The 12886-nt window shown below is 35.8% G+C and overlaps 1 protein-coding gene and 1 pseudogene across 1 annotated transcript; one reads left to right on the plus strand and one right to left on the minus strand.

The window, feature by feature from the left end:
* Window positions 1–1396: 1396 nt before the first annotated feature.
* Window positions 1397–3824, plus strand: LOC145094349 (cytochrome P450 Tp4149-like). Its single transcript, XM_079032588.1, has 2 exons — window positions 1397–2336; window positions 3078–3824. The coding sequence occupies exons 1-2, from the start codon at window positions 1443–1445 to the stop codon at window positions 3684–3686; spliced, it is 1503 nt and encodes a 500-aa protein (XP_078888714.1). The 5' UTR covers window positions 1397–1442; the 3' UTR covers window positions 3687–3824.
* A 130-nt stretch (window positions 3825–3954) lies between these two features.
* Window positions 3955–5964, minus strand: LOC145058440 (E3 ubiquitin-protein ligase SIRP1-like; annotated as a pseudogene).
* Window positions 5965–12886: the final 6922 nt, after the last annotated feature.

A 12886-nucleotide genomic window follows, 5' to 3' on the forward strand; every position in this document is an offset into this window, starting at 1 on the left:
TCCCTACCAATATCCACCACCGGTGATAGACTCCAATCAACACACATTTACTTTGGATCCCTGGTCCTATAATATTGAGCATGGTTCAAAACCAAAATTGGATAACCTCAAAGACATACAAACTCTACTTAGTTCACCTCTTTCGAACATTGTCAAAATCAACAAAAAAAAATAGAAAAATATGTAATCCTTTTAAACAACGTTCAAGTTAGAGCATCTGACAGATAACTAGATAACTGAAAGTCTTGATGATGGGTTGTTGGGATGGCCAACAAATAACATAAAACTGGAGGTTGACGCCTCAAAGAGAAACCACAATCTTGACGTCGTGAAATATAGCTTAAATATTCTTGATACTTGACGTCGTTGAACAAAAGTTGTGTACCCAAATACATGAATTTGCAACGATAGGTGTGGACGGCTAGAATCGTAGATCACAGGGTAGCGGTGCATGGCCAGAATTGACGATGTTAGGATTGGGGGTGACTGGACTTGATGTTAGGGTGGGGGTGTCAAATGAAATTTAAGTTAAGAATATATAGATTCGGGATGGTGGCGAAAAATAGGAGATAAGTGAAAATCAATGAAAACAATAAAAAAAATTGATAATCCGCATTTAGCGAGGGATGTTTTTTTGTTTCTGGATCCATCACTAATCCCTCTCCAATCCATTTATAAATGGCTAGAATTTACGGAATAGAAATCCTGGTCTGGAAGTTCATCATTGATTAGCTTGGGATAACTTACATTGCTAATTTTGTCATTGACACCTCTCTTTCTATTAGTGGGGAAAGGTGTGAGCATCAATGGGAGGGAGGCCGATAATTTGTAAAGAGATGGGTGCGGTCGTATTCACAAAAGAGAAGAATGAAGAGACCGTGTGATTTGCAATATTTTTTACAAAATGACCGGATCAAATGGTGTTTTCTTTTTTCTTTGGAATTGTGTTGGCAAGAGAATATAACCACGAAATTGATGTTTGTCTAAGTTGACTATTAGGGCAGTTTCTTGAACAACATATGTTAGTTTAACCGTGTTTTTCAAACAACAAAAATGAATGTAATGATGTTTTTTGAACTTGTAAACCGCTGGGTAGCTACCTGATCAAAAATTTTCTTGAACAACTCAGTTTCATTGTAAGTCATCTTAATATATATATATATATATATATATATATATATATATATATATATATATATAGAGAGAGAGAGAGAGAGAGAGAGAGAGAGAGAGAGAGAGAGAAACAAAAAACTAAATACGTAAACGGGCATAGTAGTCCTTATCCATACAATAATCTATCTATTGTAGTATAATACATACCACAGAAACGAACCGCTTAACTCCAAGAAATAATAATGATAGAATTGTTGTGTGCTGAGATTTCAGCTTTTTATATAAACCATTCCATATTATTGGGCATCAAAATCTCTTGGTAAGGGAAAATGTTTTCTTTCTTACAGAATTCCCCCCTTTTCTACTATTCATGCATCGTTTTAATAATTCTCATCAGTTTCAAATGGATTTCAACTCTTTCCAAAACCAATAAAAATTTACCACCATCTCCACCAAGGCTTCCGATCATCGGAAACCTCCACCAACTAGGGTTGAGCCCCCACCGCTCACTTGAGGCCCTGTCCAAAAAACATGGTCCACTCATGTTGATGCACCTTGGCAACGTGCCCATGCTTGTTGCCTCTTCACCTGATGCAGCCAAAGAGATCTTGAAAACCCATGATTTGAAATTTGCAAGCCGACCCAAGTTAAGAATTCCCGACATACTTTTGTATGGCTCCAAGGACATAACATTTTCTCCTTATGGAGAGTATTGGAGGCAACTGAAGAGCATCGCTGTAGTCCATCTTCTAAATAATACACGAGTCCAGTCATTTCAACAAGTGAGGGAAAAAGAGGTGGCTCTTATGATTGACAAGATCAAAAACAGTGATGGTTCTTTAGTTGATCTTAATGCGCTGTTTTTTTGGCTTACGAATAACATTGTCTGCATGGCGAGTCTAGGTAGGAAATATGGTGGGTCAACGTTTGCAGACATAATGGACAGGTTTATGCATCTGCTCAGTGGCTTCAATGTTGGTGATTATATTCCATGGTTGGCTTGGATAGACCGATTGAGTGGTTTAGAGGAGAAAGCACATAAAGTTGCTAAAGAATTTGATGACTTTTTTGAATGTGTTGTTGAAGAACATGTAAATAAGAGAACAGAAGTGGATGCTCAAGGTAGTGAAGATCAAGATCTTGTTGACACCTTATTGGATTTACAAAGAGATAACGCAACTGGCTTTACCTTTAATAGAGATGTCATCAAAACCCTCATTTTGGTAAGAATTTTATTTTCATCATTTAATTTTGAATTAAAGAGTTGGCATATGTCCCCCGTGAAGTGGGGATAAGAATTTTCTAGTTAAAATTAAGGTGAAGCCGGGATATGAATTTTCTATTTAGAATTAAAAGACCGAAGTAAAGGAAAATAAGGTTTAAATTAGAACAACAATATAGTTAGCTACAAAACCACTCATGTTGTGAAAATTTAGAACTACTCAACTAAACTACAAAATTCATAGAAACTACCATGTACTAAACACAAGTTATATTTGAAAGTATAGTAAATTTCAAAAAATCGTTAATGTGGTTTAATTAGTATAATATGTAGATTTTGTTTCTATTTGGATTTTTCATTCGAATAGTCTCATTGTCATTATTTTGTTATGATTCGTCTATACAAGACAACTAGAACTATCATAACAATTATGAGAGATGTCTAAGTGATTCAAATGAGGTTGCATGCCTTATATATGTTAGACATCATGATTTATTTATTTATTTATTTTATTTTTTATTTTTTTTACTGTTTTATGATTAGTTTATTATAATAAATGTCATTAAAATATTTGGGTTACCACCCCACTTCGACGATTTCAACAGAGGGAAGGGATTGTTAGGATTAATGATTTTCATAAACACGCACACGATAATGAAGATGCTAAAGGAACAATAAGATTTAATAAGACACCCAAGAGTACTAGTAATGGAACACCATTTAAAATTTATGTTTATTGTAGGATGTATTTGTTGCTGGAACAGATACTACATTCGTAAGTTTGGTATGGTCAATCAGTGAGCTAATAAGACACCCAAGCATAATGGAAAAAGTACAACAAGAAGTAACAGAAATAGCACAAGGAAGATCCATGATTTTGGAAAAGGATTTAGAGAAAATGAATTATCTTAAAGCCATCATCAAGGAGACCTTACGTTTGCATACTCCAGTTCCACTACTTGTTCCTCGAGAATCAACACAAGATGTGAAAGTAATGGGTTACGACATTCCAGCTGGCACACAAGCGATTGTGAATGCTTGGGCGATAGGAAGAGATCCTACTTTATGGGAAGAACCAGAGGAATTTAGGCCTGAAAGGTTCTTCAACTCTTCCACAGATTACAAAGGGCTTCACTTTGAGTTTCTTCCATTTGGTGGTGGACGAAGAGGGTGCCCTGGGATTCAATTCGCTATAGTCATCATTGAATTAGCATTAGCAAATGTGATATACAAGTTCGATTTGGCATTACCAGATGGAGTAAAAGGAAAGGATTTGGACATGAGTGAGAAGTATGGCCTTGTTGTCCATAAGAAATCTCCTTTAATTGTTGTGGCAACTTCTCGTTTCTAGTAGTTGCATGCCCATAGTATGTAACTTTCAATGATGATAATACTGAATATATGTTTCATAATAGATGTAGTAACCGAAGATGTGTCTAGCTTTAAACACAAATCCTTTTAAATTTAAGATATGATTGATTTTCCATAATCATACATTATTTTTTTGGAACATCCTATCATGTTATGATTTAGATGTTAATTTACTTTTACGATTAAATTGATCAAACACATACTATGAGAGGAGATTATTTGTTGTTCTTAATTTCTTTCTTGGACAATCATTATTATATGCATGAGGAACACAAATCACGGTTTATTGATCCAAAGAACATGACTATAACTTAACACTAACAACTTCCATGACCTTTATAGCAAATTGGTCATAATTGGTTGCATAAATATGTCATTATACGATTTAGAAAGGCACAAGAACATTAATATAATACGTATAAATACATTTTTGAAAGCCGATAATATCAACATTACACTTCCCAACTGGTCTCTGTACACAACTCTCTAACAAACATGAAAACTTACTGTTCCTCATCCTCGCCATGGGCCGGTGATGAACCTGAACTCGATGGAGATGGCATCGAGGCGGGTTGGGGCACATTTGTTGGCCCAAATAAGGTACTAAAAGGCCAAGGAAGAGACAAACGCCTCAGATTTCTTTCATCCCTATCTTCACTATCTCCTGACCTGTTTGCCTCTTGGCCGGGTCTTGTTTCATCAGAAGGTAACTCAAACCTACAAACGGGACATGAGCTATGAAGCTCTAACCATGGCAGAATACATTCGCTATGAAACTTATGTTTGCATGGCATTTCTTTGGCTTCATTTCCAACTTCAAAATCATCCAAACAAACCGAACATTAACCGAATTTTCATTGATTTTTACAGTTGGCATTGCTTCCACCGCCTAGTTTTTGTATGGGTCAGGTTCCGTGTCTATTCAGGTCAATTTCAAAAAAATGTTGTAGTAATTCGTCTAATCTGGGACATGAAAAATAGTCACCTAAAGAACCAATTGGATGGGTCCCACCACCGCTGCCTTGAACAACTATTGTCTGATTAAAAGGATTAATCAGAATAACACGTTCCTTATCATGATCACGATCACGTTCTTGTGATGTATTGTTTTCAGATCCAAATTGAATGCCTTGGAGGAGGTGGAGGATGGTGGCGGAGCTCCTACCACGCCTCCTCATGATGGACTCAAACTCACGGTCCAAATCAGAGTCTCCACCCTCCTAGAAGTTGTAGCTCTGGTGGCGGTCTTCTTCCTCGTTATCATCATCAAAGTCAACGTGGGAAAATATCCGGGGACGGTGATGGTTTTTCATCATGTGGAGAAAGACCGGAGGCCATAACGACTAACCACCGTCAGGAACATCTTCAAGGTGGTCGTGGCGGTGGTGGTTGCTTCTGACACTATCCATTTCCTCCACGAATTCACCATGACAAGTCGAACACTTGATTGTTAGCACTTCTATGATTGGGAGTACGGTCCTATTACATTGTTGACTCTCTATCTTCGTCCATATCTTACTTTCAGAAATCAGAATCAAGCTCAGTTATCAATCGCAATCAAGATCAGCAACCACGAAGTAGAAAAAATTTGGGTGTGTTAGTTCAAACATATTATTACAGATCAAAGTATATAAAACCCTAGAAACCCTTGATCTGAGATTTACAAAGATAGAATTCTACTAGTAATTAACAAGAAAAATATATCTTCAAAACGTAATTTAGCCTGATCTAGAAAGTCAAATTTCTTGGTAAAGATTTGTATAATCTATACATGAAGAATCTGAAAGCTTCTAAATTTCAATTCCTTTGTAAACCTAACCAACATGGATCGAAACTGACTCAAATAAGAAAGAGAAAGAGAAACAATTACCAGTATCAACAGATGAAATATGGTGTGTTGGAAAGATGCAATCAAAGACATTTTTGTTGGAAAGTTGCAATCAAAGACGTTTGTGGTGGGAATCTGAATGGGTATTGTGGGGTTATATGAATTGTACGAGTTGTTTGTTGTACCCACTCCTTTGCATGAAACTATCAAATTTCAAGTACCACTGTCTTGGAGCTTGCTTGAATCCATACGGAATTTTCTTCAGTTTGCACACCATATTTTCTTTACCAACTATGGGAAAACCCTCTGGTGGTGTCATGTAGATGTCTCTTTTTAGGTCGTCATGGAGAAAGCCTGTTTTAACATCTAGCTGCTCTAGATGGAGATCTTCAGAGGATACAATACCCAAGACCATTCTGATTGCAGTCATATTCACAACTGTAGAGAATATCTCATTGTCATCAACTCTCTTCTTCTTTTGAAACCCCTTGACCACCAACCTTGCCTTGTATTGTTTTTTTTGCCATCAATCTCATCTTTGAACCGAGACACCCATTTGTTCTGTAGTGCTTTTTTCCATGTTGGGAGCTTGACTAAGAACCAAGTGTGGTTCTTGTCCAGCGAGCTCAACTCGTTTTCCTTAGCCTTCTTCCACTGTTTGGACTCTTTCATCCTCAAGGCCTCTAGATAAGACTCAGATTCACCATTCCCAGTCAACAACAAATAATATCTGATAGAAAATACTTGACTGTAGGTCTTTGTACTCTAGTAGATCTACAGACAATAGGTGTAACGGTCTCAGCTTCATTTTCAACCTCATCCTCTAAAATACTATCCTATGATACATCTGAGCTCCCACTACTTCCTGAAGTTTGACCTATCTCTATAGTATTGATAGGTTTTACAACGTCGTCATCTAATATTTCTTCTAAATCAACTTAATCTTTCTTTTCTGGTTGTTTGTCGTTTCCAGAGCTCTTTTCAAGTTCATCCTTGTATAGAGCACTCTCGTTGAACACAACATACCAACTTTTAATAACCTTTTTATTCTCGTTATCCTAGAATCGGTACCCCATGTCATCCAACCCGTAACCTATAAAGGTGCACTTCCTTACCTTCACCTCTAGTTTGTCTCTCTCTGAGTTTTTAACTTGAACATACGAGACACAACCGAATACCTTCAAGTGTTTGAGCGAAATCTCCTGACCTTGCCATTGCTTTTCTGGAATCTTGAAACCTATAGGGAATGAGGGTCCTCTATTGATTAAATATATATTATGTTGACCGATTCTGCCCATAATAGTATTGGTAAACATGCATGTAGTCTCATGTCTTTAGCCCTCCCATTCAATGTTTAGTTCACTACTAGAAAAACAGCCTTTTACGATGTGCAATGTGTGTCGTAAAACGCTCAAACGACGCGCAAATGTGTGTCAAGGAAGGCCTTGTCATAACGAGAGATGACACGCTTTTGCGCGTCGTCTATAGACGACGTGCAGTTACAACACGCATTTATGACGCTCATTTACGACATGCTATGTGTATCAAGGAAGGCCCTGTCATAAAGTAAGACGACACACATTTGCGTGTCGTAACCTTACGACGCGCGTTTAGGACACGAGTTTCGTATCATTATAGCCCCTGTCATAAATGAAGATGACACACATTTGCATGTCATAAACTTCAGCAGCCATTTATAATATGCATATACGACGTGCCTTTACGATACTATTTTACGCATAATACAAAAATATAGAAAAAAATATATACCAAAACAATCAATTTGATCCAATAACATCATGTCAAAAAATTATAATACCTTGATATTAAAGGTATCTGATTGTACATTGTTATTCAGAGGTTTTCCCTAACTATATAACCTAATGCTACATTGCTATAAAGGGGAACCTTCTTGTTTTAGTAACTCATCATTAAGCTGTCTAATGATGCTCTAAAACCCTTCATGTATCCAACCAATCATCATGTCTCTTAGCATCAATATCAATCCCAACTCTTGATCAAAAACAACACGGAAATCCTACACAATAATCATGTCAGTTGTACAATATCAATATCAACTAATTAATAATGCACATGGTATGTATGAGAGTGGAATCAAAATGATCTACCAATAAGTCATGTTTTCATTAAAGGTATCTTTAGTAGCTTCAAGTTTCGGGTGATCAAGAATATACAAAATGTCAAGCAAGTATGATTGATTGTAAGACAACTTTGCAGTAATTATATTTCTACTTGAAACACCAAGCAAGGAAATTAGGAAAGAACATAGCTAAGAAGCTTTACCAGTTCAACTTGACTAGTGATGCGATTCTCAAACTCTTCCATGATCTTACTTAGCACAGATTATACAGGCTGCACAAGCATAATAGTATCATAGTAAACATGAGAAATCAGTTGTTATGGTGAAACAAACTTGCAAAACACCAAATTACACTTACCATGGGAACCTCGTCGGGTTTCTTATCCAATAGAACTACAAGGACAAGCATGTTTAATGAGAAAAACATTTTTGTGATGATTTTTCAACACATACATTTTTGTGATAATGTTGAACAAGATCCAAATAACATTAAAATAACAAACTGACATACATAACCGAGACAACAATTTGAACAAGATCTGCATCGGCTTGTTAATTTTCCTGAAAGAAAATACAAATACCAATCACCAATTAAGTAAATTAAATATTAGCTCAACTTGTTAATATACCTTACTAAAATAAAGAATAATACTAAATGAGCATTACATATGATGTCTTACGGGTAAAATGTGGATGGCATTCAAGAACCGTTTCGGATGTTGAATCCAATATCAGAGAGCAGATGCTTGCAGCCATCATAGTACTAGACCAGTCAACATCATCCTCTGACAAAACCCAAAAATTTAAATTAACATCAAAATTCCCAAAATAAATAAATAAGTAAACCAAGAAATGAATAAATGTTACATTATATTTATACCTGCCCATGATGACAGCACCCCGAACAGCTTGATAAAATAAGAATCATCAATGTGGACCCCAATCTCCTCTCTCTAATACCACAAAGAAAAACAAGAATAAAAGAAATTATAATATCACAAATAAGGGTAATAAATAGCCAAAATAGCATACCTTTAAAAGAAGATTTTAAAATAGTATCACATGCCAAGAAAATAGGACCATTCTCCTCAACTGTCCCACCATCGTCTTCAGCCAACCTAATTAGACACTCCACCACCTTCAAATTAAAAATATCGACATTTAGTTACTTTTATTCCCTTTCATTTTTCAAATTGAGGAACATTTATTTATTTAAAAAATACTAATAACTTACTGCTTTATATGCTCCAGAAAAGGCTATTAACCGACATCCATCAATCTCCATTGTTATTTGGCATAACATTGGAAGTAAGAAGCAAACTGAAGAGAATGAGCTATAAACAAAAATTATGAAATTCATTTAGTCTCCGTTTATTTTCTAAACTTAGTAACAAATGAGAAATAAAAAAAAATAAATAAATAAATAAAAAGACAAACATTTGTTCATCTTCACCTTCAACAAAAACCATATACCCTAACTTAGTAACAAATGAGAAATAAAATGGATGAATACTGAAAATTGTTTGTTGGAATGTAAGGGTAATATGATAATTTAGTTTCATTTAAAGTGCTGCATTAAGTCATTGTACACATACATGACGTATCAAGTACTCGTGATAATTTGTACAAGCAATTAGACATGTTTCATATAGTTGGGAAATCTCCGGAAAAGTCTCAATATTTTACCCTAATTTACGAAAAAGTCCCAAACTAAAATTTGTTTATGAAAAAATCCTAATTACCGGTAAAAATGACGATTTTGCCCTATTTCCCCGATTTACCAGTTTTATTACTTAACCGGTTTTAAAAAAGTCCCATTATTTTACCATAATTTATGAATAAGTCCCAAATTATTGTAAAATAATAGGACTTTAATGAAAATAATGGTAAAATAATGGGTCTTTAATGTTTCCGGGTAAGTAATGAAACCGGTAAACCGAGAAAATAGGGCCAACTCGTCATTTTTACCGGTTTTTGAGACTTTTTCATAAACCAATTTTAGTTTGGGACTTTTTTGTAAATTAGGGTAAAATATTGGGACTTTTCTGGAGATTTCCCTCATACAGTTTGATTACTTTGTTCAAGTCATCACATCCTTCAATGAAATCAAGGTAGTTATGCCAGTTTTCAAGCTCTGTAACATTAAGTGGCCTAAAGTGATAATAAGGTCTCTTGATGGCTGTTTCAAAATCTATGATTTTAGATTCTAAATTCTTAGTTTTTTTTATAAAGCTCTTCTCTAAGGGAAATATAGGTCTCCACCTCTTTAGCGTCAATTAATCTATCATTCGAATGGATCTCACCCTCACTTTCTTGATTCTTGAATTCCCCTTTTACCCTTGCTGCAGCTTCAAGTTCTTCAGCTATTCCCAGTTCTGATAAAGGGAGACTAGCAGCTAATTCCCTAAAGCTTTCAAAAGTAAAAAAAAAAAAAAAAAAAAAAAAAAAAAAAAAAAAAAAAAGTAGAATGAAAATATGTGGCTTGACTAGTTAAAGAAAGATTGTGTTGAAAAAGCATACATCAATCATCACCTGTTAAAATATCGATCCAACTGTTGATTAGGGAGGAGGGAGTGATTCCCTCCCAACCTACTGAATCCACTGCTACATCACTTTTTCTCTTCTATTTTTCTTCATCTTTCCCAACCCACAACATACGGAAACCCTATATTTTTGAACCCACTCACCCACTCGATTAAAAAAAATACAAAACAATCAAAGGTAAAATATTAATTAGCAATAGAGTTATCGACGATACCATTCCCGCTTCAACGGGTAGGTTGATTGGTTTCACTAACCCACTTCATCATCTCTCTCTATTTTTCTCTTTCTCATTTTCTCTTGTACCATGTGTTTTAAAACTTGTACCCTGGTTGTTTTGTATTTTTTTTAATTGAGTGGGTTGAGTGGGTTCAAAAAGATAGGATTTCCATGTATTGTGGGTTGGGAAAGATGAAGAAAAAAAGACACAAAAATTAATGTGGTAGTGGGTTCGGTGGGTTAGGAGGGAACGACTCCCTCCTCCCATAGGAATCTCCAATATCCATGTGTAAATCATGGCAAGATTCCATCATTTCCGTAATTGATACTCATATTCAATGTATTTATCCCACAAAGAAAATGAAAGATTATCAGTTCCAACATAAGCTAGACCCCGTTCAAATAGCCTGAAAAGAACATCATAAATAAAATATTTAGTTATATTAACCATATATTATGGACTGCAGTAATAGCTATAATGTCCCTGTATGCAAAATTGCTCCATTAACTTGATCAGATTGAACCGATCTTTGGAAACGAAAACCCCTAAATAGGATTCCAAGACTTGCTAAAAAAACCCAACTGAGGCAGTTCATCAAACACCCATACATAACGTGCAAACTAGTGTAACTATGAGTCATCAAGAACTACAGGTAGAAGTCATTTTGGATATCTTGTTAGTCTCCTCTTTTTGATATTACTACATCTTTGGAATTAACATTTGCCTGTACAGAGTCCACTTGTATTGTTGTCTTCCCTGAAACAAGGAATCTCAATTTTGAATCCATACAACTGACTACAAACCTCAAATACCTTTTCAATCAAACATTTGTAAGATAAAAGAGTGATGAAATTACAATCACACCCTTTCAGTACATGGGTTTTCCATATGTTTGGGAATATCTGAATGCAGCCCATTTAAATTGCTTCTAGCTTCAGAATCAGAAAGTGCTCCAGGAATTCTCCTCTGTTGTTTTGCTTCCTATTCATTTGACTTTCATATGAATCTTCTTTCCCTTGAAAAAAATGACTGGTAACTTTAACAATTTCTTTTTCATGGCCGACCTTGGAATCAGAATGTGAATCAAAGTCGTTTCCTGAGTGTTTATTAGAAGTAGGAGCAGCAGGGAGTAGTTGGTGAAAGTCGATTAGTTCCATGGCCATTTGGCACATCAATTTTGTCAACTTTGGAATCGGAGTGTGAATGAGATTCCTTTCCTAACTGGTGGAGTTTGGGTTCATGACCATCACCATGTCCATTCAGGGCATCATTAGAATTGGAATAAAATTCCTTTCCGGAAAGTTGGATTTTGGGTTCACAAAAAGAAGCAGCATGGACTTGTTCATGAACTCGGGCATTGCCATTCGGCACATCAATTTCATCGGATTCCTTTCCTGGAAGTTGAAGACCAGGAGGATAGATGATGTTGGCATGTAAAGAATAACCATCATCCAAAGGAACACCAGATTCTTGAGAGCCATTTTTCACTGCGTCATCTACAATAAAAAAATAATAATAATAATAACAATTCAGGTTGGAAGGAAATGAATGACAAAATAATGGAACTGACAGAGTAACAGAATCAGTGATTAGTGATTACACGAATTGTTGGTGAAAGAAAAAGATTCCTTGTTTGAAAATGAAAGAATGGCATCATCATCATCATCATCATCATGGAGTTGGGTTGGAAGTTGATTGCCATTCTGCACAGCAACTTCATCGGAATCCTTTCCTGGGAGTTGGAGTGTGGGTTCACCGGCATAGTCTTTGGTGATTTTGACCGACGGAATCTGAGTATATTCTTCTACATTGGAGTCAATGTTGGCTTTTTAGACAACATTTGTTGTTCTCTTCACATAAAAAATAGCAACAATATGAGAAAGAACATAGTAAGATTATACATAAATATAAAATCTACTAAATCAATATCTACAACTAAAGGATTAGTACAGGGTGCCCCGAAAGAAGTTTACTGTATTTTTGTAGTTTTGATACAGCTCTTCCATTGAGGAACTGAAGATCGAGAGAAGTAGATGGAGGGTTTATGAACCCAAACCCTAGTTCCAACAATAGTACCCCCTTTGATTTCAATTTCATGGCCTGGTGACCAAAAAACCTTCGATTTCAATAAGAACTGGAACCCTAGTTCCAAAAATAGTCGATTTTGTGGCCCTATATAGAATTTTAGGCACGAGACTCCTTGATTTCTGCCGACTGGTATGGGAGATAGGAGAAGTGCATCGTTGTTCGTATTTTGGATATTTGACTCAAAAATTAGAGCGGGGGCAAAGAATGAGTTGAGACATCGGTCGGAGATCAGAGATTTGGTGATGGTGTGATGTTGTTGTGGGAGAAAAAAGCAATGATGGTGAGAGAGACATCGTGCCTCTCCGAGTGAAGGTTTTTTTGTGGTATTTGATTGTGTGAGAAAGAGATAAGAACGATTGAAAGAAGGTAGAAGTAAACATGTCGGCTTTTCAAACTTTTCGA

Source organism: Lactuca serriola, chromosome 1, assembly GCF_051521515.1.
Source record: "Lactuca serriola cultivar US96UC23 chromosome 1, Lser_US96UC23_V15, whole genome shotgun sequence".
NCBI lineage: Eukaryota > Viridiplantae > Streptophyta > Magnoliopsida > Asterales > Asteraceae > Lactuca > Lactuca serriola.

Coding starts and splice junctions, on each gene's coding strand:
- LOC145094349 (XM_079032588.1), top strand. CDS start 1,443: ATGTTTTCTTTCTTACAGAATTCCCCCCTTTTCTACTATTCATGCATC. Junction 2,337..3,077: donor TCATCAAAACCCTCATTTTG/GTAAGAATTTTA, acceptor TGTTTATTGTAG/GATGTATTTGTTGCTGGAAC.